The following is a 27899-nucleotide window of genomic DNA, read 5'->3' on the forward strand; positions in this document are numbered from 1 at the left end:
TCTTATTGCCTCATTAAAATTAGAGGTACTCCGTGTCTTGTCTGTATGCTTAAATTATATTAAAATACACGACCATGTCTTCAGAGGACATTACTTAGAGTGTAGTGGACTAATCCGCCAGATGGCACGCATAACACAAAACATCAGAATAAGACACCGAAAGAGTGTCAAGCAGTTTAAAATGCTGTGCATAAGTTGCGTTTAATCAACCATCTACCGAGGCTCTATGTTGGGTAGCATTCATTTGTAAGAAAAGAACAACACCAGAACACTTTTGCCTGAACACCCGGTCGCCTAAGTTGATTGACTGGTTCGCATTATCCTTAAAAATTATGATTTGAAAGTCACCGGTTTTGTTTTGAACTGTATAAATAGGCATATTGTATATCGGCGATATTCACAAACTGCTACTGCGGCAATCATTGGCGCGCGCTAGAGCGCAACGGGAGCGCGTTTATAGTTGTGTATCGGCTACGTGCATTTGGTCGTAGGACTCAGGCGTGCGCGTCAAAAGCTTGACAGCATAATGCGCGTTCTCGTGCTCACAAGGATACGTGTTTACTTTCCTAACAACCCTTGAATTGGGAGAGGGGGACCAACAGGGAGAAATAGAAGAGAGAAAGGAAGTGGATATATCAGTGTAGAAGGACAACAGTAACTGGTCGTGGGACAGAGGATTATCGGAGTTAGACTGGTAAAGGAAACTGTTCAACCTTCATCTTCGTTGCAGCGTTCGAAGTTGAAGTATCATCAAGGTCAGTTATCCAAGGTCCGCTACGGAACTCGTCTTAAGAAACTAGGTGGCGTGGAGACCACAAACCGCCGGTGAGGATGGAGCAGGCGTACGGAGCAGGCAAGGCTGGTGGAGCATTTGACCCTTTGACGTTCTTTCAGCAGCCTCAAACAATTGTCCGACTAGTATGTTGGGTGAGTTTCCATTGCTTGTACATATCAGATACCTGATTACGGGGATAAAGTAACCAGTAATGAATCTGCACTCGGTCATATAACCCATCCGACACATACTACTCACTTCTGCACTAGTTGTGCGTCAGAAAGTCATGTAGTGGCATAATTTAATTATTTTTAGCATGGTTAGTGGCGCCCGGTCAACCAATGTTTTTTTTGTTATCTGTTCGTGTCTGCATTTAGGAGCAGGCTAATATCGAAAAATACGATTTTTGTAAATTAGATACAATAACACAATTTACCCTGTATTATAGCATCTATAAATCAAGCTGCCAAGTGACCGCTTTCATTTAACCCCGGACGCTTTTTCGCCCGGCATCTGATAGAAGGATCTATTTTATTCGTTGTTTGGGACGTTGCTGCTGTTTGGTTTGTTATCGTTTCTGAGAGTTGAAATAATCGCTCACTTTTCTCTATTCTGTATTAGACAACTGCTGGGAATAGATAGAGTAGAGAAAAACGGAGATTAGGCTATCTATTTTTGGCACGCTCACGTGAGCCATTTGGTCGCGCCGCACCTTACTCTACCCAATCTGTTACCAGTAATCATGCACACAGTTGTAGCCTACGTCGCTCTGATCCGTGCACCTGTAATGTGGCAATATGTATGTACTTCTCTCTCCTTTCTCATCCTGTTGCTAACGGGTAAGGCGTTGTCCACTTGAGGGCTCGGGCTTAATTCAGCCAATGAAAGACCCGCTTTAGATTTAAAAGGTTAGTAAGGCCAAGACGTTACACGAAGGCAGCATATCTCCGCGGTCCAACACAGAAGGCTTGGAAGAGCTTGTGCTGAATGACATACCTCTCAGCCCTATGTTGCTCTGTCCAGCAAGATAGGCGAAGTAGGTACGGTGTCAAAGTTGATGTGTCCAATGAGATGGTACCCCATTATATTCTGCTCCAAGTAGAATGGCCACTACTCTCAACAAATTATGTCTTAATAGAGCAAATGACCACAAAAAAATAAACTTAAGTAACTGTCTCTTGATGTTCATGTTATATGCACACCAGAAATAGTGTTTAGCCATCTGCCAATTTGTGCACTGGGCTGCTTTGCATTCTTAGAACATGTTCCCCCTAATTACCCTCAGAGGAACCTCTAGATGGTTCTATCTGAAACACTCTATTGATTGGCTTGTTCCCTTTGCTCTGCCAGCTACAGTATGAAGCACATGAAAGAGTCCGCATGCTCAGAAAGCATTCTGTGCAGAACATTAGGTTTCCACTCCAGTTTAGCTGAAGAAAATAATTTTATTTGACTTATTCACGCTGCTATGATAGAACCAAATATCCTTGATTACAAACGTTAACCCTCTCTGATAGAACTTCATTGAGCACATTTTGTAGCATAACATTAAGTTCAAACAGAGAACATGAAGGGGACCTAGGCCTTAGTCATTTTGTGTCTGGCTGTAAAAAAACAGAGAGAGAGAGAGCACAACAGGGAAAGTCTTCTGTGTTGGTTCTACCACTATTCTGCTAAGGTGTGACGTCCCAAAGAGAGGAAATCTGCCGGATCGCCACGCGACAGGAAGAGAGAGGGAGGTGGCCCCCTTGATCTGGCTGCTGATTGGCTGATTGAGAGCTGCTGTGTTGGCATGACAACCATCTGAGTTCATCAGGAAGATAGAACATGCTCCTGAAGGGGGTGGGGGTGGGATCCTAGAACAGAAAGAGACAGAGAGGGATGCAGACAGAAAGCAGGCCTGAGCATCTTTCATCCCAGGGAGTGGTCACTACAGTTACGTTTTGTCCTTTCTCTTTATTCAGTTGATCTTGTGCATCTGGTATCACATGGCTCTATTGGTCTCTCTTTCACTTGCTCGATGGTGTTTTAAGCCCCCAACATCGTCTTCCAGGCAGTGCTGCCACCGTTGACTTAAAGGCACCTAATCCTTACCCTAACCCTAACCTTAGCCCATGCCTAACCCTAGCGCCTTCCAGGCAGCGCTGACAATGTTGGGGGCTTAAAACACCAAGAAAACTTTCGCTTTAATGCTTTAATCGTAGTGATTGTGATTCCAGGCAAGTACATTGCAGCTGTATAAAACAATTTGTGCTTGTGCACAGAAACTTTATACTTGTAGAAATATGTTGTGCATGTGCGAAAAAAAATGGTCTTCAATGATACAGCACACATTTGCACATGTGTAGAACCGTTTTGTAGCTGTGGAATTAATTTGTCTGTGTGTAAAAAAAATCGGCCTACCTGCAGATATATTTTGTGCACATGTGAAAAACATTTGTCCACTTAGCTAGGATGCAATTCATGAAAATTGGGCACTTCTGGATAAGTTTTTGATTTTTGGCAGGGTGTTAGGTATAGGCCTAAGGTTTTCAAAAATCCATGGATACAAGTTGGGGTGGCCCCAAGGGGGCAGGCGAATTCCCGGAAGTAGAAGCATCGATGTAGCGGTGGTTATCAACTCTCTGCTAACCCCATAGAACGCCCATTCATTTAGGATTTTTTTGAACTCCCATAACTTCATATAACATATATCATGTGCCGATATTTTAGCTTCTGTGTTATCTACATAAACAATAAAAGGCAAAACAAGACTCAATTACCTCGTACGTAACGTTAGGTTCCCGTAAGAAGAATGTTTAGCATGTCCGGTTGAAGGGAAGCTAACGCACTGAAGGGAGATAACCGTATTGTTTGGATAAGAAGCGTAGTCCAGCCAGCACGGAAACTCGTGAGCTATAGCCTACAATAGCATTGTATGTTAAGGTAAAGCATAGAGGCAAGTAAACCTAATGAAAAACAGTAGTTTTACCGTTAGGTAGTCTAACGATAATCATTTCAGAGGTTTTCGATGGATTGACCGTAGGTCAGAAAAGTGGAAAGAAGATTAGCTTCAAGGCTAGAAGCTATAACTTTTTTGTTTTGTTTTACCATGACTGTTTTTGAAGATGATCATGTGTGGTAGTTTCAACATTAACACAACTCGATATCACTTGTAAGGATGATATTAATAATAATACATAAATAAATGTTTAACTTTGATGACTTTGAAGACGAAGGAAGTGTGAGAAGAATTTCTGTGTATCTATCATATGAGTTACAAGATTCAGTTCGATGGCTAACGTCACGAAGTTAAGTGCGAGTCTGCGCAGTACTGGGGGGACCAACTGAAAAATGACTCAGTGCCCTCCCATTGAGAACGACGGAGTCTGTTCGTCCATTTCTTTTACTGTCTATGGGTGGCCCCCCTAGTGGCAGTTATCCATAAAATCCAAAATGGCCCCCGCCGAAAAGAGAAAAGGTTATATCTCAGCTTCCTTTAGTCTTAAATTGTTGTATAATGTATTTTCTCTACTTTGTTTGATACAAGGAATCCAATTTTGATATGTTCTTCTTATTTTAAGTCCATTTCCATGTAGTATTATAGTCATATTTAGCTCATAAACTGTCAATATCTCTGAAAAAGTCACATTAAAATACTCAGGTCCTTAGACCCATATTTTTACCTCCAAGGTATGCTTTTCTTTGTTGATTGGACAGGTCACTATCACTATAGTGTCAAAAATCACATGTTGTGACCAAAAGTGCCCAATCTTCATGATTTTTCACATATTCTTTCCCAGCTAACTGGGATTTAGTTTGAACGTGTGTGGAACAGCTTTATAGCTACAGGCAATAAAGGAACTTATGTCTTTGCGCATACAATTAGGCAGAAATTGGGAGAAGTGCAACATCCATCATTCGTGTGCAACGCTGGATGTACAAAACTACAAACCTTTTTTACAGACACAAATTTTATCAGCGTTTCTGAAAAGCCAATCAGCACATTGCATCACCTACTGACTAGCCAATCAGCACTGCGCTGAGTACTTAAAGCTGAATGCACTTCAGTCAATCTCCCACTTTCTTTCTATACCCCCTCTGTCCTTCTCTCATGATGACATCATGGCAGTGCAAATCTGTCAAGGGATATTGGTTGGTGATTCATGGGATGTGTATGTGTGCGTGTGTGTGCATGTGTGTGTGTGTGTGTGTGTGTGTGTATGTCTCTCTGGTGTATGTGTGTGGGGAGGGGGGGGGGTGCTGTTGTCACTGATCAATGTGTTGTTTCCTCTGCCTTGGCTGGTATCACATAGAGACTGTGCTTTGCTGAATGCAGCCAAGTCCTTACGCTTTCTGTTATCATGCCTTTCTCTCTCTCTCTCTCTCTCTCTCTCTCTCTCTCTCTCTCTCTCTCTCTCTCTCTCTTTATTTTTCTAACTGTACACATTGTAGGTAGATGTACCATGAGAATTCTCAACGTAAGTTATCATGAGTGAGGGTAAGACAGTAGGCCTACCACCACAACGTATTATCTGCCTGCGAAAAAGCCAGGAAGTGCTGGTCAGAGTCGCGTTCCTTTTTTCGCGTTGGGTAGTGTATTCCATTCATCATGATTATTCACCAGGCAGTTTCTACATTAATCCACATTAATAATGCTCATTGTAAAATTCAAAAATGAATTCTTGCATCATTTTCTTAAATTACATAGACCATGTTGTTCATGGTTGGTCATGTTTGTCATGTTAAATGTGCAGTCAGCGATTGTACTGTACATGATTTCAAGCCCATGACATTTTTTGTCACATTCAGCACAGAAAACAAAACCCTGTGTGGAGTATGAAAGGAGGGGTGAGCTACCTCTCTGGTGTGTTTTGTTTGGTCCTTGGTTAAAATATAATGTATGTTGTTTGGACAAAGTGTCCAAAAAAATGCTAACCATTGTAAATATGAAATATAAACAAACGTGACTTTGCTGACTGCACCTTTACGATACTTTTTTGGGTACATGCTGTATAATCACAGATGCTTGACTAATTATGATTTGATTTGGCACAAGTTGTGTTGTTTTAGACATACATTTTCTACAGCCACCTAGAAGCCTCATTTTCCTGCCCTGTTACTTTGCCCTTTCATTTAGATTAAATGAGTGAGAGGACAATGAGATGTTCCAGTCTTTAGTCGCCTTGTATGTTTTTACGAAACTGTGGAAAACACAAAGCACTGTGACTAGCATGCTAATATAACTATAAGTATAAGTATATATACTCTTTTGATCCTGTGAGGGAAATTTGGTCTCTGCATTTATCCCAATCCGTGAATTAGTGAAACACACTCAGCACACAGTGAACACACAGTGAGGTGAAGCACACACTAATCCCGGCGCAGTGAGCTGCCTACATCAACAGTGGCACTCGGGGAGCAGTGAGGGGTTAGGTGCCTTGCTCAAGGGCACTTCAGCTGTTCCTACTAGTCGGGGTTCGAACCGGCAACCCTCCGGTTACGAGTCCGAAGCCCTAACCAGTAGGCCCAGACTAGAAAGCATGTAGGCTACATACTGCCAACAGTCCAGTTGGCACTGATCAGAGTTTACAGGCATGATGGTGCCTTTAGGTGACAGGTGTCTTTAGGTTAATAGTTCCCAATGTCATTGGTGTGGCAGCTTTTCTTGTCTTTTAATGGAGTGCTCTGTCCTGGAGCACAGAATTGCATGGTGAATAGCCTCCGCAGCTGGTGTGTTTATCTGTTTCTCACTTGACCATAGCCAGTACCATTATGATGAAAGGTAAATGATAAAAGTAGTTGGCAATAACTATGTCTCAGGATTAGCAAACTCTTGTATAGTGTCGCTTTAAGGTGCAGCAACTTAGTTTTTGACTGGAAATATTCATGTTTTTAAATCCTCAAGATACTTATTTACCTTGACTGGATATACTGAGCTTTGTATGTAACAGTAAGCCCTGATATCACTTTTTACACATTTAGGTAGCATGCTAAAGGCTATCATATAACATCTGTGTTTTCACATGCATTTGTACTGTAGACTATAGATATTATAGTTTGAACACAGCCATTATATAAACCACCTAAAGAATGCAGATTGTGATGTGTGATTTTCTGATTATCCTCATGACATAATATTTGGTTGATGAATATAGAAATTGAATTCCTGGAATTCCAGGGGAACAGCTATAGGATTACGGGTTAATATCATATTGTGTAGGAAGAGTTAAACCCTTTCTAAGGGTTGGCTTTTATATAGATTGTTGTATATAGAATGTTTACAGATGAAAACGACTTATAAAAAATATCGTTGCTGAGTTTCCATTTTCCATTTACTTTATTCATCTGGCACTTTTATCCTGACTGACTCTCTGTACAAGTAGGATATTGTATATTTGTATTATTGCATGTTCAGCTTCCTAAGAATTGTTGGCTTCTTGCTCCACACTAATGGAGCTACATCAACAGCAGTTTACCATCACTTGCGATACCAAGGCTAAACCATTTGGAAGATATGGCTTTGGAATATACAATCATTGTTCATTCTTGCGATGATACAAAATACTAAGATAGTTGTCAATTTCGGAAAAGATGTTCCGGTGAACAAAAGACTTCAACATAACCCTAGTGAAGACATTGAGCAACACCTAAACACAGGTTGGAGAGGTAGGGGGTATTGATTTCTGTCGGAGACCAAGGCAAGTGTGTCAGACTGAGCAACACACTTCTTTTGCTGACGCCAAGTCTTTTCTGAGACCATGCAGTCAATAGAGCATTTCAGAGCTTCGACCTGTCCTACTGGCTGTTGACAGAAGAACAAGATTTTAAAGCTGCACACAGTGTTAAACATCAATTTGTGTGGTCCAACAGTGTGCCAGTAGTTTGCAACTGTTAAGTACCCAATACCCAAGATGCAGTCTATGATTAAAATCCAATACACAATTCCAATACAGGTTATATTTAGATGTTTGGTCCTCATCACCCATAATCATAGCTGTCCTTTGAGTGTTTATGCTCAAAACAACAGTCCTGGTTCTGTGCGAATAGGGAACAAACAACATGGCTTCCTCTGAGCCATAGATTATTCCAGCCAATCAATGTGTAACTCTAGGACCATGGAAGAGAAAGGTGTAATTTAAGCAGCTGTGCAGCTTAAATATCAACAACATTTTTCCAGAATATTGGACTATTTTTAAAGACCAGAGCAGGTGTTGAAAAATAAATATGATTGTCAGTGAATATGAATGTTATTTTTCTCAGTCATTAAAGTTAACACAATGTGCGAATTCCCCTTTTTCATAAATGTTCAACTTTCTGGGTACCCATCTCTGTTATATAGTGCAATACCAGCACATTGACAATGTCAGAGACTCCATTCTCCTTACAATATGCCAGTATTGCATCAACATAATCATTTAAGGTAAAATAACCACATTGTGTTACCTGAAAGCTATTAAATAAACCACTGTTGGAGGTTTAAATCAGTATAAGATTGATAGCATAGATAGTATGTCTCTCTCTCACACACACACACACTCTCTCTCTCACTCTCTCTCCCTCTGTATTTGTGTGTGTGTGTGTGTGTGTGTGTGTGTAACTGGCTGGAAATGTAGCTGCGCATGTACCAGCCATGAACACGTCAGTGCAGCTATGATCACTGTGGATGAAGGAGAGAGGGGGGAGGGATGGAGGGAGAGGCGGAGGAATGGATAGAGGGAGAGTGGAGAGAGAGATGGAGGGAGAGGGCCTTTAGTCTTGTGACTCAGAGAATCTGACCCTCTCTCTCCTGCCCTTCTCACTCCCTCTCTCCTCTTGTGCTCTCCTGCTCTTTACTCGTTCCTTCTTAGTCCCTCATTCACCATTTTTCATCACCCTTTCTCCCCCACTTCCTTTCTCTAACTTTTCTGCTTTCTCATTTCCTTTAATCATTTTCTGCCCCTGTTTTTTGTTACATGTAGTGTAGCTCTCTCTCACACTTCCTTTCCCCCTTACTCCAACTCTCTCTTTCTCTCTGTCTGTCTTTCTCACACTGTTTCTATCCCCCTCTCTCTCAGTGAGCACAAGGTCAGAGATTAAAACAGAAGGGTTGTGGGGGAGGGGAGGAGAGGAGAAGTGGCAGTCAAGCTGCAGGAAGACAGAGAGAAATTGAGATGCAGGAGAACATGACAGTACCGCTTCAGTACCATGGCAATAATTTTTGTGTTCTGTTTTGTAAATCATGTAACCATAATTAGCTTAAAGTATATCAGAGTTGCACTGTACTGAAGTTCATATCTGCTATTCATACACAAGACTAGGTTGAGTAGACTAAGTGGAATATATGCTGGCACTGCTAGTAAGGGCTATTTCCCAGGCCTCGTCCTTCACATAAGTTAACATTGTATGAGTCATTCTCATGATGATCTTTTATCATAGAATCTCAGTCAGTGGAGTAAGTCCTATAACTATGTACTACTCGCCTTCTCAGCTGTCCACAGATGAGGCTCGGTGACTATTCAGGTGCTGTTGCCTCTTCTGGAGTGTAATGCGTAATGTTTGTCACATTGACCTAACTAAAAACAAACACATCCTAGTTAGAACCACTGTACAGCCAAGGGTTGGAAACTCAAAAACGCAAGCTCCTGAGTCATGCACTGATCACACACACACACACATACACACACGCACACACAAAAACACACAAACACACACACACACACATACATGCAAATTAACACACACACACACACGTACATTTGTGCACACATATGCATAAACTCACACAAACACACGCCTACACACACACACACACACACCGCCATCACTACCTAATTAGGTAATCTATAGCGTATAGATTCAATTACTCTCATTCACACCACCCCATTCCCTTTCTCATTAAATCTCTTTCTCTCACACACACTCTTTCTCTCTCTATAACATATACACACACACACACACACACACATACAGACACAAGCATTCTCACACACACACACAAGTGCACATTCACGTAAATGCACTAAATCCCATCAGGCTGTAATGTGGAGCATGAAAGGCCTCCCTGCTGATGATCACAAGATCAGGACCCCACGTGGTAGCCTCCACAATACCCGCTTTCATGCTCCAGCGAGACGCAGGAGCCTTGTGATCCAGACCATTAGTGTTTTTGAGGGCATGTAGGGCAAACCGACCTGAGGTGTAGGTGCCACACATGCCGTGCCAACTAGGACACAACAGTCCCGCTGCCATCTTATGCTCCATCAAACACCATCAAAACACCCTTCATGATCATTCAAGGATAGATTTATTATTATTATTAATAATAAGAAGAAGAACAAGAAGAACATATTAAGTGAATTATTAGGCTAAATGGCTGTCTATTGTATGTGTATGTGTAGTCTGTGTGTTAGGGTGATCACAAGTGAGACTGAAAAACACTTCAAAAAGGTGAACTCAAAGGGGCAAAAAAAATCACCCCAAAAATTTGCTTCAGTTTCTCCAAGAAAGTTGTTGAGGAGGTAGCGTTGTCATGGGTGGTGAGTGTAGCGTCTGTATAGCACTCCAAAACCCTGTGGAGGACACTTTGTATTCATAAGTGCTACTTAAAGGACAAGTTCGGTATTTTACACTTAAAGCCCTGTTTTCAGATAGTTTATGATTAAATATAACGTTTAAGATTGAAATTTGGACACATGCTGCTGTCCTGAGAATTTTCGGTTTCTGTGGTAGCGCCCCCCCTCCTCCACAACGCTGCATAGGTGCACTGGAACAATCCTTTTTAAAACGCATTAAACTTTCGTTTACAAAGACGTGAAACTCACCGAGTGGTCAGGGGTGTTCACTGATATGCTCACACAAAAATCTCTGCAAAAGATTCTTTCCAACAGGTTTTATCGTAGTTTTTGTCCAACTCCATTGACTTGTATTGGATGTGCTGTGAGGTATGGTATTACTCTGCTGCCGGAAACGGATATGGGGTTGTTTGTATTCTTTCTGTAGTCTTATGCAGTCGTGGTATCGTAGGCTACTACGCTATCCAAATTATTGTCACGTCCAACCATGGCTAATGCTAAAATGTCTTGGAACATGCACAATGTGAATGATAGCCTACGTGAATCATTACGTTTTCATCATGAAAGTTCCACAGCCAAAAAAATAGTAAACGTACAAAATCATGTAGCCAAATTATTCATTTAGGCTAGGGTTAGTGTTAGGCTTATGATGTGAACATGACAGGTTATGGACATAACAAATAAGTTCATTTTCCGCCTGTTACAAACGTTACGTTACAAAATGTCAACCTTACCCCAAGTTCTTCCAACTCTGTTGTCCCAGGAGGTAATGTGGGAACCGCTGTATTTCTCAGGCGAAAGAGCTTTTTGGGCGATTTCTTTCGACCTCCAGCGAAGTTCAGTAAAATGCAGACCGCAGAGACATGGTGATCAGCTTTCCTGCAGATTCTCAACAGGTGTGCTCACATCCAACCCCAGAAATTCCAGCCACAACTTTAGCCTTTCTGGATCGTTGAAAGGAAGTCTGTGACAACTTTTTTTGCTACGAATTTTCCCGCAATTCGGAACTGCACAAAATCGCCTAATTTTTAGCTGTCTGTTGCAAAATACTTCAAGACAGCGATCTTCTGCTTCTTCTGTGTATTCAATGAAATGCTGGGCTGGAGTGTCTATTATTCAAGCTCTCGGAAGAATGTACGGGTGAATGTACGGAAGAATGTACGGGTGTGAGGCGTTTGGAAAAATAGCTCCACAGTTTTACAACGCATGGTAAAACACCTGTTGGAAAGCATCTTTTGCAGCGATTTTTGTGTGAGCATATCAGCGAACACCCCTGACCACTCGGGGAGTTTCACGTCTTTGTAAACAAAAGTTTAATGCGTTTTAGGAAGGATTGTTCCAGTGCACCTATGCAGCGTTGTGGAGGGGGGGCGCTACCACAGAAACCGAAAATTCTCAGGACAGCAGCATGTGTCCAAATTTCAATCTTAAACGTTAAATTTAATCATAAACTATCTGAAAACAGGGCTTTAAGTGTAAAATACCGAACTTGTCCTTTAAGCAGTGTTTTTTGTTGCATGGCACATGTCAGAAAGGTGGACGCATGGCTAGATCCGGGCATAGGGTTCGATGGACTGCTGTAGTGTGTGTGCGTGTGTGTGTGTACATAAATATTTGTGTAGACTACAAAGGTTTTTTGTTGATTTCTCTGAAGTTTCTGAGTTCCTACTGAGTCACTCTTACAATCGGTGTGACCCACAGCTGAGCTCTCAGGAATATCAGTTATTGGTAGCTGACCTGTAGTACCTTGTGCTAATAATATAGGACACTGAAACATTTTAGAGCTGCTGAAATCTGCTGAAATCTGTTGACATGTACAGTAACTGAAGTTCCTAACACAGTTATTCAATTGTCCTGTGTGGATCTTGTAATGGATTAATGGCAAGAGACATCACATGATCCATGTTAAGTTACAATGGGTTAATGTCAAGAGACAGCAGATGATATCAGAATGTTTTTAGGAAATGTACCCACAGTTACACACAAACACACACACACACACACACACACACACACTTATAACAAGGTAATATAGTGGTCATATACAGCATTATGCACAAAAAACACCACTCAGACATACCAGTTCATAAAAGCATTCATTATCTCTCACTAACATTTACCATATTTAGCTAATTACATTGACTTAAAATCCTTAAAATCCTACATAGCGGAATAACACAACAGAGGTAAATTGGTAATTGTAGTTATAACTATTGACCTATATATATATATATTCTTTGTTCTTCACGGGATGTTGACATGATATCAGAGGCAAGCCAACTCTCAGTCACCCAGATTCACTAAAACTAAGCCTTCTTATTGGCCGTTCACCAGAGAAAAGATGTTTTGACAGTTTTTTCCAAGTGGCTCTGGACCCAGGCCAGATACTTTGTTATGTAGATGGTGCACTGATCGTGGCAGCTTTTTCCACTGTAACCCCTCTACTCCATGTGTTTAGGTCAGTGATGGAAGAGGCACTGACAAATTGCTCTTGGACACACAAGGCCATAAGGAATAGTTATCAAGTCAAGTCAAGTCGGCTTTATTGTCAATTTCTTTACATGCACTGGTCATACAAAAAAAGTTATGGTTCTATTATTGTAGGTTCTCCTCTTACAGTTCAACTATATACAGTGCAGTCATGACAGTAGCAAAAAAAACACTAACTCTCTGCCATCACAAACAGGAGTAGTTGATTGAGGATGATATTGGTGTAAATTATAAAATGTTAATGGGTCCATGGGCTTATTAACTAAACAGACCTATAGATTAAAACATATGCAATTAACACATTCAATATGGAACTGTGAGACCAAACCAGTGTCTAGAAGGGAGGTAGTGTACTAGTACTTGATTTGTCTCTTTAATTTTGTCTGTGGAGAGGTGATCTGAGTCTGTGTAATATTTTTACTGTACATGTCTGCTCTGTTCACCATGCTTGGCAGTACAGGTGGTATCAGTTAGGTGACAGGTCCCCTGTATACCGGTAATTAGTTGTATTGCTCTTACAAATAACTGTAGCTTTGTTGTCAGGTTATTGTTAATTGATAATAACTGTGTGACATTGGTCAGTGTTATTTCTACATTACAAGCCTGACTTTCATTGTGATGAGAGGGTTCTGAGGGGATTGTGTCAACTGAAGATTGTTCACAGCCTCCCACACACACACACACACACACACACAAACACACACACACACACACACGCTAAGTGGCAGCTGCTGAGGCCAGATGTCAGGAGGGCAGTTTTTGCCAGGAAAGCCCACACACACTGTGTGATATCGTCAGATTGGCACAGGGAGGGATAATATGTGTACTACACATGCACAACCATACACGACATACACACCCATTAACACAAGTTATATATAGATTGTCCCCCCATTGTACACAAACATGATAAACACTGTCAGTCAAATTATATTATGAGCTTACATCATTGCAAAAGGGGTTCTCCAATGTTTTCTCAGTTAGCCTTTTAAAATGATATCAGATTAGTAAACAGATAGTGCCTTTGCTACATTGGATGAATGGTTGCTAATAATGGGCAATTTTTTTTTTTTTTTTTTTAATATTGCATTAAAGATCAGCCTTTTCTTTCTACAACAGTCGAGAACCCTTTTGCAATTATGTAAGCACATAATGTAATCTGAAAACTGCTGCCCTGATTAAAAAACAATGCAAATAATCTCAGCTGGTATTCTGTCTATATGGAGTGGAATGGAAATGTCTAAGTGTCTCCAAACTTTTGACTGATAGAGTACATAACAAGTACGAATATAATCATACTCATCAAATCATAAGTAAGAACATAACAAGTACAAATTCCCACTCTCTCTTTCTCTGTTGTTTCTTTTTCTTTTTTTCTCCCAATCTATTCTCTCTCTTTCTCTTCATCTTCCCTTTTGTCTTCAACTCTCCACAGCTTTTCTCCGTAGTCATTTTTGGCTGTATTGCTAATGAGGGCTACGTCAACCGACCGGACGAGATTGAAGAATACTGCATCTTCAACCGCAACCAGAATGCCTGTAACTATGGTGTTGGCATGGGAACGCTGACGTTCCTCTGCAGCGCCGGTTTCCTGGCGCTGGACATCTACTTCCCCCAGATCAGCAGTGTCAAGGACCGCAAGAAGGCCGTCCTGGCAGACATCGGTGTCTCAGGTGAGTAGGAAACACTTTTGGATTCCTTGTCACTGCAATTGTTCGATGACAGACCATTGTATTGAGAAAAGAGTATCTGTATTATGTTGATATCCTCATTGTGATTATTTCTAACCACCTGAAAGGGGTCTGTGTACAGGTCCTTTGGTATCATCTGACTATCACTGTGCATAGTTTTTAGCTAGCACTGCTTCAAATATCAAGAACTGAACAATTTCAGGTGGACTGGTTTAGTAATTCACTTAACAATGTACCTAACATTTAGCCTGGAAAATCCAGACCCTGGTATTCTAGAAAGATTAGGGGTCTGGCCACGAACAAGGTAATGGCCCAACTCGAGGGGCGGCACCAAGCATGCATTTGAAAATCTCACTGCGTGCAATTGGATAACACTAGACCAATGTTTACTCTGAATGATTCTGGACTTTGACGCAATTGGATAACACTACGACCAATGTTTAGCTGTTTAGCTCGCCTCTGGCCCGCCTATATCAGATACACCGATGTGATTGGTTCCCCGCGATGCAAGGGGCAAAAGTAATGTGCATCATTACTCATTGCCAGAGTCTCTTGCAGACACAATTCAAATTGTGCTCTCGCGAGAACTCTGGATTTCCATGGTACCTAACATTACCTATTGCCACATGTATTGAAAGTTCCCAGCAGTTGTCTCAGGAAGTGTAGAGCCATGATAAAAGCAGAGTGCACTTGATACTAAAAAAACATGACAAGTGATTTATATTATTTACTTCAAACACGCCGTCCCTCTTTGATAATTATTCTGTAATCCAGTAGGTGTTCATTTCTTTGTTGAGGAGTCCTTACTCTTTAAGAGTTCAGCTTACCTTCCCATAGGCTAGTGAAGCCATCTGTGATGCCCTTCCGCCTGTGGCTGGGGGTGGGCAGACATCCAGAGAATAGCTTAAGTTTAGTCTGGATCAATAAACCACTACTCTACAGCGTTTGACAAAGTGTGTTCACTCAAATGTGTTTTTAATTTAGCTCTTAACTCATTGAGTGCCAAAAACGTAATATTACATTTTTCCTTCCCATGCGTTGAGTGCCAAAAACGTAATATTACGTTTTTAGCTTTTTTTTTTAATTACGAAACTAGACACTCTAACACACCTTATATGTGATTTTGGGAACTCTGTGATGAATGGAAATGAAATATATGACGATCGAAAACTCAAGATCTGAACATTTTATCTGGACGTTTGATCTTAACTCGGCTTTTGAACGTTGCCGCTTTCACATCCCAGAGTTCTGTTTTCCCAAGGCGTCTGCCTGTATATGTGAACCAGACGTGAACGGTAATGTGTTTCTTTTTAATAAACTGCCTGTACACTTACAAAGTTCTCAATGCTTCGGTTTACATGTAGAGACCCTCATTATGCTACTGTGTAAGTGTGGTGCTATTTTGAGCCTTGTTAGTGGTATAGAAATAGCGATTTCTTTTTACTGTACGTGTGCCCCGAAGGCTAGCGTTAAACGCTAATTAGCGGTTTGCAATAAAACTGGTCACATTCGACTAGCATGAAAATAAATCCCAGCGAATGGTCGAACTCGGTACACATGTGTTATTAAGCCCTAGGTTCATTTTGTGCCGGAATTGTCCTTTAATTTCATTTACATTATTAAAAGGCTGGTTTATATCAGTGCAAATAAGACAGTGCTGGAAGTATAATTTTTAATTGGCTATAGATTAAATTAGATTAGATTCAACTTTATTGTAATTGTGCAGAGTACAAGTATACAGAGAGAACAAAATACTCTTTGCATTTAACCAGAAGTGCAAAAAAGCAGAAACATGCAATATGCTGGTTGGTTGGTTGTTCAGTAGGGTGACAGCATTAGGGAGGAAGCTTCCTCTGAACCTGCTGGTTCGGGTGTGGAGAGACCTGTAAAGCTTCCCGGAGGGGAGTGGAGTGAACAGTCTGTGGTTGGGGTGAGAACAGTCTTTGATGGAGTGAGGAACCGATGATGCATTGGGCAAAGGAAGAGCAGTTGCCATACCATACTGTAACAAAGTTGGGGAGGATGCTCTCGATTGTACTAGTTCAGTTTAATTTGCAATAGGAATGCAAAATGTAATGGCCTAGGGGTTCCTTAGCTTGAACTAGATGTACCGCAGAGCGGTACAAAATATGACCGCCGCCCAGTCCAGCACATTTTTTTCCAGAAAAATAAGTCACGCTTGTCAAATTGTGTTCATTTCCTACTTTGTTCCTTTTTTGTGTGTTTGTAATTGAGTGTCTGCAGTGTGGTTGTTTTTGTATATGTGTTTTGTGTGTGTTTTTTTGTGTGTGAGTGTGTGTGTGTGTGTTTGTGTGTGTGTGTTTGTGTATGTAGGTGTGTTTGTATGTGTGGGTGCATGTGTGTGTGTTTGTATGTGTGTTTATGTGTTTGTGTGCGTGTTTGTGCGTGTCGTGTGTTTAACATTCATGCAAAGGAAAACATCTCCTGCAGAACAGTGTCCCTGTCACTGCAATAGGATATTGGGATTGATATTTGTTTGGTGGCTTTTGGCCACAGGGAAGAGTGCCACCTACTGGCCAGCCACCAACACCGCTTCCTGCAGGAACCTACTCTTCCAAGGAGGTTTCTTATCCAAGTACTAACTAAGCCTAGCCTGGGTGCATTCCGAACTTAGTCCCGCCCACAACATTTGAGGTCGGGAAGTTCAGTCTGGCATTGCTCCATTGTGGAGGAAGTATGCTCGCCCTAAATCGGGCGGACCAATCAAATCGGGCTTTACGATGATGGACAGGTGAGCAACAGTGCCTGGTCTATCACAGGGTAGTTCCAGCGTTATGGATGTGACAATTGGACTCATATTGGTAAACAAAATGCCTTAGAGTGGGGGCAAAATTAGTATCAGTGAATTAATTTGCATAACTTTTAATGCAACCTCTGTCCTCTGAATACTGAGAAATCCTCAAATTTGAAGAGAATATGCAGGACTGAGAGGCGGTCATATTTTGTACCGCTATGCGGTACATCTAGTTTATTGCTGCCCTTACTCATGTTACTCTGTGGGTATTAGCTACAGAGGACCTGACACTTCAAATGCTGTCATATCGCGTCACATTTAAAATTAAACTGTGTTAAGCAGACGTGAACGGCAGGCTGAGCAGATCTGCAACAGAAGGAGGTTGCTATGTTAACTCCAGCTGCAAAGTCAGCCATCTTCACCAGCTAACACGATAATCCAGTTACTGTACAACATTAGTATGACAGTTACAGGAAGATAATCGCTCAGATTTTCGTTATTAGGCCACTTGAAAATAGGCTATGGCTAGGCTAATCACTGGAGGTATTTTAATATTATGTTTGTTTTGCTAATGGTTAGGCAAGGCCTCCCTGTGGTTTTGATCAACCTAATAATCTTTGAAATGTCAGTTGTAAACACTAAGTTGAAATGCGTTGAAACTGACATGCCACCAGAACAGACGTTTTATCGGCTTTGAGGTATAATAAAGTCCCCGGTCTTGTAAATTCACATTATGTAACATCCATAACGTCACATCCATAACGCACCATTAAAGGTTTTAAAAGTAAGAAAGGGGCACAATTTGGTCATCACACTTTACATTGATATAAATCAGCTTTGCACAGACACTATGGACATTGTCGCATCAACACTGTATGTGTAGCATAAACTTTTCCTATAAAACGTTATGGATGTGACATGGCCATGGAACTTGCTGACTTAAAAACAAAAGCCTTACAAATGTAAGGAGTTGTGCTCTTAAAGGCAAACATTGCTCCACTATTCCCTTGTCAATCTGGAATTTGTCAAATGACACAATTTGTTTGAACATTGGGTCCATTTATCCACTTTTGAAATATGTATAATATTACCATGTAAAAAAAGTTGTTTCTGTATAGTTGCACATCATATTTATGATGTAAAAAGAGTGTCATTCTCCATCAAATTCAATCAGATCAGTTACAAACAATAAAATATAGACCTAAATGAAGATTTTAACAACAGTTCTATTTGCGTATGCACAACTTTTTTTTCCATGGTAAGGATGACCTTTGCATGGAATTGCCCCACATCATCTGAGCACGCTTAGATTAGGCTTACTGTATGTTTGAAACAAAAACGCTGTGGCTAGAAGGATACATGGCTTTTAAGACCCCATATGGAAAATGCATATTATTTAATGAGGTTTTATCACTGAAAACGATAACTTCTGAAAACTTTGGCCAAAGTTGAGATGTGGGAAAACTCGTGGTTTCACTTTCATCAAGGGAAAACAGCGCTGTTGCATTGCGACATGTTCCCTCGTTCGTTTGAAATCTCTGATTGACCACCTCACCTGTTTGAGGGATTTGCGACAGCCTTTCCCAGCTGTTTAACATGTTTGTAGCATATCAGTGTTCAACAGAATTATTTAAAAAAACTGACGGGATATAGGCTATCAGTTTTTTCCTAATAGCCTACCCTACTACGTAGGCTATCTCTTAGATTTCGCTAATGAGTGTTGTAGCCTAGGCTAGGAGTTACTGACAGCACTAACTTTTACAAAAGACCAGAAAACAACGTTAAGGCATTTGTGGAGAAGAAGGAAGGCTCGTGTGTTTTCTTCCTACACCTCACGGTAAGCTATTTCGTTGCTCTGATTGGTTAGGTCTATCCAATTAGTTGAAACATGCCCCATAATTACATCCCAATGGAGCAGTATCAGAGTCATATTCTGACTAGAATTGAGTATGACGACGTCAGGCTAAACTAAGCCTGCTTAGCTTCAGTAATTCAGCAAAGTTAGGGTATCTGCTGGTCTGGCTGCAGGCTAAAAACAAAAGGTGAAAGGCATATAGGATTCTAACTGTCTCACTGAATTGCATTATGCACACTCAATTCTCACTGGTATCTGCTAGACAACAAGTACCAAAACATGATTAGTTCATAGATTTCACATGTAAAATACATTTTATACAACCCCACCCCCATCTTGCCTGTTCATAATTCTGAGAAATTCTTGAATTGTGTGCATGTGTGCGTGTACGTGTTTATGTTTGTGTGTGTGTGTGTGTGTGTGTGTTGTGTGTGCGTGCGTGTGTGCGTGCATGTGCTTGTGGGTGTGCCTGTGTGTGTGCCTGTTTGTGTGCATGTGCATGCATGCGTACATATGTCTACTGTGTGTGTATGTGTCATACGTATGATTACTGTGAATGTATGTGTGTGTGTGTGAATATCTGGTTATGCTCATGTGTGCATATGGATTGGGTTAACATGACCCCTGGAGGCAAACTGACGCAAAAAATTGGTCATTCTAGGCCCTACGGTTCTCAAGATATTCACAGAAAACTCTGTTGGTGTACGGTCACTAAATGTACACATAAATTAATTTATTGTATGGCCCCCATGAAACTTGTCATGCATTCGGAGGATGTCATAATGATACTTCACTTTCAATTTTGTGCAGTTTTGACCATGTCATATTGTGATTACAACACCTAATTTTTTGCTTTTTAATTTTTAACTAGGTGGCACTATACATGAAATAAGTGGTAATGGGATGGGTTGACATGGCCCCTTAAGACCAACATACAAAAAAGGTGGTCCTCCTAGGCCCTACGGTTCTCGAGATATTCACAGAAAACTGTGTCCGGCCACCTACAGGCCAGTTGGTGTACAGTAACATAAATGGATTTATTGTATGGCCCCCCATGAACAGAATTCCACGAAACTTGGCGTGCATTCAGAGTGTGTCATAATGATCCTACACTTCCAATTTCGTGCAGTTTTGACCATGTTAGGTCACAGATACCTGCGATTACAACACCTCATTTTTACTTTTTTGTTTTTAACTAGGTGGCGCTATACATGAAATGAGTGGTTATGGAATGGGTTGACATGGCCCCTTAAGATCAACATACAGAAAAAAGGTGGTCCTCCTAAACCGTACGGTTCTCGAGATATTCACAGAAAACTGTCTGCCCTACCCTTATTTCGAGGGGTCCAGTTCAGCGGGGGGGCTACAGATCAAAACGAAAAACGATGGTTCCATGCTATCCATGTGGGGCTACATGCCCACCAGGTTTCGTGTACCCCGGTCTTTCAGTGTCACGGGAATCCTTGACGGAAAATTGGCCATGCGAAAAAGAAAAAAAAAGAAATCTGACTAAACCTATATGACCGCCGCTTGGCTGCTTGGCATAATAATCTGTGCTAGAACCATTTGTGATTAATGTGGTTCAATACACTGTGTAATAAGCTGGTGTAATTTTAGACTCAATAATATAAAGTGGACCAAGGAATATGATTTTGTTAAAATCCTGTGCTGTTGATGCACTTCCGGTGGGATTAGCAACAGTCATCAGTGATTTATTACAGACAGGGCAGGGCAGAATAGGCCTTTCCTGTTGTTTTTTTATTGATACGGTGAAGGGATTATGAACAGGTCTACAGTACCACAAGTATCCATTTCACAGTCAACTGCGCCCCCTGGAGGTTAACATCACCTACTGAAAAGCACTTGAATCTGCATACAAGAGGGATTTGGATGGGCTGATTGAGAGTTATCAAGAGCATGCAGTATCACACATATGATTTTAAAAGGGAGATTGCAGCTTGTTGGTTTGATCAGTTCAGTGGCATTTCTCTCTCTCTACCTCTCTGTCTCTCTCTCTCTCTCTCTTTCTCTAGCTATGACTTTTCATGTACTGATAGCTATAAATTATTTGCAATTTGAAAATTGTGTTTTCACATCAGTGTTTCAAGGAGTGTACATTAAATGGCAAATCTCTCTCTCTCTCTCTTCCCTCTCCTTCCCTTAGCATTCTGGTCCTTTATGTGGTTCGTTGGTTTCTGTTTACTGGCCAACCAGTGGCAGATGTCTAAGGAGGAGGACAACCCACTGAAGGAGGGGGCAGATGCGGCTCGGGCCTCCATCACCTTTGCCTTCTTCTCCATATTCACCTGGGTCTGTACAGCCTCCTCCTTACTCAAATTACACCCTAAACATTCAATTAATTCAATTAATGTCGTTCATTTACAAAGCACCATTTACAATTAGACAATGCCCCAAAGCACTTCAAAGAGTTTAAGTCGTATTCAAGTTCAGTTTATTATTTGTAGGTGTAAGAAAAAACACACATTGGAATGCCTAATAGACAGGTGCTAAACATTTGGTTTAGAAAGAACAAAGCCCAATAGATAGAGGTCGGATTAGAGATTATAATATTTTAGAGATTATAATAATATGGGTCTTGTTAAGGCCCCATGTATGCCTCACTCCTGTATTGAGTCTGTATGTGTGTCTGTATTTTTGTCAACTCAATTCCTGCCTGTGTTTGCTATTGAGTCTCTGTCTCTCAACCTTCGAGACTCATCTTGAGAGTTTTGCATTCACTGTCACCTGTGCTTCTATTAATCTCACGTTTCTCAATATAATGTATGACTCAATTATTTAGGCTTATTAACTTAATTTATCATCTCCTAACACACAAATGACTGTCCTATCTTTTTCTTCCTAATCTGCATCATGAAGGAGGCCCAACAATTGCTCAACAATTTGCTTCTTTTTCTTTTGTTTTTATTTGCTTTCTGTCTTGTGGTGTGGTGATTCCTTATTTCCTCCTCATCTAAAAGGAATATTCTTTAACTCTTTGCTGTGCCACAGCCAACATATTTAACCCATTTCTTCCATTCTGTGATTGGCTGCTGTTGCCTCTTCAGGGTCCTCGATCTGAACGCTGTCTGCATTAAACCTTAGTTCCCCTCTTATTATAGTTGCATTAGAGGTTGATGGAGTGCTCAGGTGGATCGCTGTATCTGTGGAAAAGCTTTGATTGACACTAGCGTTGGCAAATCTGTTTCTCTGCAGGGGGCACTATCACTGCTGGGCCTGGAGAGGCTAAAAAGAGTGTCGTTTGAAGAGGAGTACAACAAACTGTTCACCCCAAACACCTCTTCACCTCTCGTCTAGCATAGGCATAGTCTCACCACAAATAACAAATACACACATACAGGTGCACACAGACATAAACACAGACAAACATACTCACATGCACACATACACACAGACACACATGCACACACACACAATCAGGCACGCACACACACACACACACACACACACACACACACACACACACACACACACACACACACACACACACACACACACACACACACTTATAACAAGATCTGCACACAGTAGTGGTCATATACAGCATTATGCACAAAAAACGCCACACTCAGACATACCAGTTCATGAAAGCACTGTCATTATCTCTCACTCACAGTCTGTATGAAACTATGGTAACAAGATTATTTGACCTCTCATTGGTTAATGAGAGCTAGGCACTTGATTTCATTGGACAGGGTTGCATTATTAAACAAATAGACAGGTTATGTGTAGAGCAAAGAACCAGTTACACTATGTTTACTCCTCTTTTGCATACAGTAACAGGTAACCTGTTTATAAACTACTGTGAATGGTTCAAATATCAATTTACTGGGGTTATTAAAAGGTTTCCTTTTGTTTTATGTTGAAAAGTTAATCAGATGACTTTTTGATATGTATCATGGATAAATCTACCTATTTTTGCATTTCTTAAGCACCTGAGCACATTGTGTATCCATGGACTGAATGCATGAACTAGGATTTAAAATCCTTTTAGCACACAACTTACAGTAGACTGCCAGATAATCTAAAACAATTTATGGTCACCTTGAAAATTGTCAGTTCTGTTTCTTTAATACCATAATATCGAGGTATATACCTCTATGGACTGCTGTGTTGTAACTGTTATGCATAAGACACTTTGCCTTGAGTCATCAACTCAGTGCTGGTGATGAGGCAGAGATGGTTGCTTTACAGGTCTTGTGTGACATTGTTTGCCTCTCATCTGTGACCCCAGACAACATGTCAGTGTGTTTGTTGGAAACACCTGAATCGGATCCCGCCATGAACCAGTGCATGTGCCACAGTGTTGCTCTGTGTTCTCCCTATGTGGACAGCAACCACTGATCTTTAAGAACTCAACCAAGTCTGCTCTGAAGAAAGGGAGGATCTTAAGTTCAGTGTCCTCACCGTAACAGAGAATCCATGAGCATGCCCTCAGAGTGTAGCACTAGCTGCCTTCTCCTTTAATTTCCTGTTTTTCCTGTGGTCTTGTATAGAATTCAGTCTTCAGCTCCATCTGAAGTGCCTTAGTTATGAGCTTGTGTGTATGGTTATACATCTACACTGAAACTCCATTACAATTCCCAATTTTATAAATGACTTTGTTGGCTTTGAATCATGTCAAATTGTGCTTGACATTTTACACAATTAGCAATGTCTGTGTAAGTTATGTGTGTGTGAGTGTGTAAGTGTTTTTTTTTCTGGTATCTGTTTGGAAGTTTATACTGATAGATCATTCATATTTGCTGTATGTGTATTAAACAACCCAAACATTTTTACTACTATGTCTAATTAGTCGTATTGTAATTCTGAGTTCTATGTCCATTTTTGAGTGTGTATGTGTGTGTGTGTGTAGGCTATCTGCAATGTCTGCATTCATTTGTCTTGACACCTCCGACTTAAAGCGGACTAACAGCCTGTAATCCTCTGCACTAATCAAACAAATTTATCTCACTCTTTCTGCTTCTGTCTTTTTATCCTTCCCTCACTCTTCCAATTCCAATCCCTCCCTATCACCTCCGCCCTGCCACTGATTCATTGCACCACTTTATCGCTGGTTTCCTTTACAAATTCTCTTAATTTAAAATTATTCTATGCCCTCTCACTCTACTCCATTGCAACCTATTGCTATCAAATCCTTGCTATCCTCCTTTCCTCTTTTCTCTTCTCTTCTCCTCTGGTCTGCTCTCCTCTCCTCCCCATCCTTCATCATACATCCCTCCTTCCTCTTCTTCCCGGTCTGAAGGCTATTCAGGCATTCCTGGCTTTCATGAAGTACAAACAGGGGGCCGACTCGTCTCTCTTCAACCAGGAATACGCCGACCCCAGTCAGGATCCAAATGCAGCACCCCCTGCTGGCACGGAGTACACCGGCTACACTGCTGACATGGAGGCCCCGGCCAACACTGATGCGGGCTACGATGGCTCCGGTGGCTACCAGAGCCAAGACTACTGAGTGCAGCTGTGTTATGTTGTGTCTAGGCTGGCATGATGCCGTCTTTATTATTGTATATCACTCAGTGTGGATGAGTTGGGGACCTCTGGGCTAGGTTATCAGGGACTTTGTTGTGGCTGTGTTGCGATGGTAGCTGTTGGGTGGGCTTGAGTTGTGTTGTCTCAGAGTGGCTAACAGTTAGCTACTGGGTGTGGGGATCTGGGTCATCTTTGGGGATCTGGGTATGAATATAATGTCAGGGCTTTAGGTGGTGTTTGGGATCTTTGTGGTTAATGAGATCAAATGGGCTGGTCATGTTACTAAATTTGGATTAAGGGCCTTTTACATTTGTGGGAGGGTTGGAGACTTACGTGTTTCAGGAGTTTATCTGTATGTTGATGACATTGGTCAGGAGTGATTTGGCGAGTAGGCCTTGTGTTTTTCTGTACCAGCTTGCCTTCGACTTCAGGGGTGAAGGGGATAATGTCACAGTGTGCTGCTCACCTTTTTAAAGAAACTTCAGTGAGCAGTTTCAAAGGGTGAAGAATCACAGCCAAGATTCCTTCATGAGATGTTACACACAAACACGCTCTTGTGAGAATGCTTCATTTTTACCCTAAAATACATGACCTTTGGTGTTTGTGTGCAGTAAAATGAATTACTGATCGCCTGACTGTGTTTAACTGGTTTGTAACCAGGCCAGTTGAGTGCTACAGAGGACCACAGTGTCTTGGGTCTCCTAATAAAGAACCATAGAAATGTGTGGATTTCCTACTTATTCACTAATGGCTTCTTATAATCTACTGAGTCTATAGCCAGTTACAGCTTTCAGACCTGCCAGAGCATCAGACGATTAACCATTTGCCCTCAAGCAAAAGACACTCATCTCATAAGCATTTTCAACTCTCTTCTACAGTGGCTCTTTTGCATGTCCCTCACACCTTACAAAGGCTCCCTATACAAACATGAAATGCTCCACCTTGATTACTGGGATATGCTACTGTACGGGAAATCTTTCTTGGTTTTCAGAACACTTGGGAACTCTCAAGGCCTATCAAGAGAGCACCCAAATGATTTTCACATTTCAGGAGCCTATAAAGGTCTGGAGAAGGTATTAAATATCTAAGTATGGCGTCCTTCTCTAAAATAGTCTAAATAATATTTTTTTTGTCACAGCTTACACTGGCCAAATTTGACACAATAAACTTTACAGTATCCAGCCTATATTTCAGTGTCAGATATACAGCCATGAAAAGTAGCCTAACCCATTGTTGTATTTTGGCAAAACAGTTGCACCACTCATAGAGGTTTGACAAACTGGTTCAAAACATGCCTTTGCTCTGTCCACTCACTCTGTCAAGCTAGAGTCACCTAGATAACAAGAGCCATATTTTAGATCAGAAGAGGAACAATGTTTCGATTGTAATGAGAGATTTAAGGCACAGCAATGCTAGAATTCTGTTTCACCCAGTATTTAAAAAGGCCTTTTGCAACATTCCATCACCAAAACCAATGAAGCATCCCCATTATATTCATATTCTTGACAAAGGCCTCTTGTAGCATCACAGTAATACTTGTATACCAGCAAATCATCTCCAGCCAACCCTTGTGAATGCTTTTCTCCCTGTATTTCTGTCAAATGGATATCACAATGCATTTTATTTTTTTAAAGCACTTGTGTATAGGCCTAAGTGCAAAAATACCTTAAAGTATACTCAATGTTTTTTTTTTGTCATTCAAAAATGTCTATATATTTGAAATATGTAAATATAAATATACAAACATATAGTGTAAATGCACCATATTATTTTGCAGCAGAATATATGTAACTATATCTAACTATATCAGAAAGTGAATTTTTAAAAATGAAGACCATTCACATATAAAATAAATGAACCCATTGTGAATTTAACCCATTGATGGGATAGTGTGTGTCTCAATGTTGCTATGTATTTTAAGTGTATTAGTGTTTAAAACAAATTATCGCATAATGCAATTGGCTAAGGCATGGATCTGGCCATGATAGAGCAAAAGTCCACAGGATTTGAGCTTAAAGGAGAATTCCGGTGTGATTTTGACCTAAAGTGTTTTGAAACATGATACCGAGTGTGAACGTATGTCTCATAGCCCATCTCGGCTTGTCCCCTGCACTCCGAAATCTGGCGCTAGTTAGCCGATGCTACCAACAAGGCGGTCAATGGTTGTGCCTCGGCATCGGCATAGCCATGCAAATAAATCACTGTTTTACACCATTTACGAGGCTCAATGTATCTCCACACTTCATTGGCAGACTTCCAAGGGCCCTGACATTTAAAACGAGACATTGAGAACTTTGAAAAAGCACTGGTAGTTTACTTACAAGACGATATATACAGACAGTATCTTCTCGAAGTTTAGCGTTTGCAGCCATCTTGAATTTAGTCACGATAAGTCGAGCGACGAGTAAGAATGAACAGGTATGATAAGGGATCAGATTCCAAAAATAATTCCGTGGAAATGCATGGATTCCAGTTGCTGCTACTGGAAGAAACTGTAATCCATGCATTTCCACAGAATTATTTTTGGAATCTGATCCCTTATCATACCTGTTCATTCTTACTCGTCGCTCGACTTATCGTGACTAAATTCAGGATGGCTGCAAACGCTAAACTTCGAGAAGATACTGTCTGTATAAATCGTCTTGTAAGTAAACTACCAGTGCTTTTTCAAAGTTCTCAATGTCTCGTTTTAAATCTCAGGGCCCTTGGAAGTCTACCAATGAAGTGTGGAGATACATTGAGCCTCGTAAATGGTGTAAAACAGTGATTTATTTGCATGGCTATGCCGATGCCGAGGCACAACCATTGACCGCCTTGTTGGTAGCATCGGCTAACTAGCGCCAGATTTCGGAGTGCAGGGGACAAGCCGAGATGGGCTATGAGACATACGTTCACACTCGGTATCATGTTTCAAAACACTTTAGGTCAAAATCACACCGGAATTCTCCTTTAATCAGAGTGAAATCTATTCCTTTGTCAGCTGTGTTTTCCAGCTGTGTGTACAATGTGTTGTGTTTTCTGGAATGGAAAACCTTTTGTTGTCTTCACTGGCTTTATTGTTCAGACTGTGTGATACTTGTGTGCAACTGGAGTTGGGAAAATACTTGTCAATACTTTCGATGTGATGAATGTTGATTAAATTAATCAGTTAAACCACTTAAGGGAAAATGTATTTATTCATTTCTTGTATGTTGCTTGTTTGAGACTTAAGATAGATGTATCTGGATTGTACTGGAGGGTCAATAAATGAGCTTAGTATGTTTCACCTAGTCGCATATCTGTTCTCATTTGGGTGTTTACTCAGAACTAC

General features: G+C 40.9%; 1 protein-coding gene across 2 annotated transcripts; it reads left to right on the forward strand.

Annotated features, from left to right (window-relative positions):
• The first annotated feature begins 633 nt into the window (after positions 1-633).
• Positions 634-24572, forward strand: syngr1a (synaptogyrin 1a). 2 transcript variants are annotated; one of them, XM_076265903.1, is made up of 4 exons: positions 634-927; positions 14234-14471; positions 21264-21409; positions 24363-24572. In XM_076265903.1, exons 1-4 carry the CDS (start codon positions 832-834, stop codon positions 24570-24572), a joined length of 690 nt encoding a protein of 229 aa, XP_076122018.1. In that variant the 5' UTR covers positions 634-831. The 2 variants fall into 2 exon arrangements, with proteins under 2 accessions (XP_076122018.1, XP_076122019.1); XM_076265904.1 differs by lacking the exon at positions 24363-24572 and adding an exon at positions 22313-24150.
• The last annotated feature ends 3327 nt before the right edge of the window (positions 24573-27899 follow it).

This window comes from Alosa pseudoharengus, unplaced genomic scaffold, assembly GCF_046254945.1.
Source record: "Alosa pseudoharengus isolate Yale_2024_CS ecotype anadromous, Long Island Sound unplaced genomic scaffold, YU_APseudo_1.1 YU_APseudo_1.1_scf_4, whole genome shotgun sequence".
In the NCBI taxonomy this organism is placed as follows: domain Eukaryota; kingdom Metazoa; phylum Chordata; class Actinopteri; order Clupeiformes; family Clupeidae; genus Alosa; species Alosa pseudoharengus.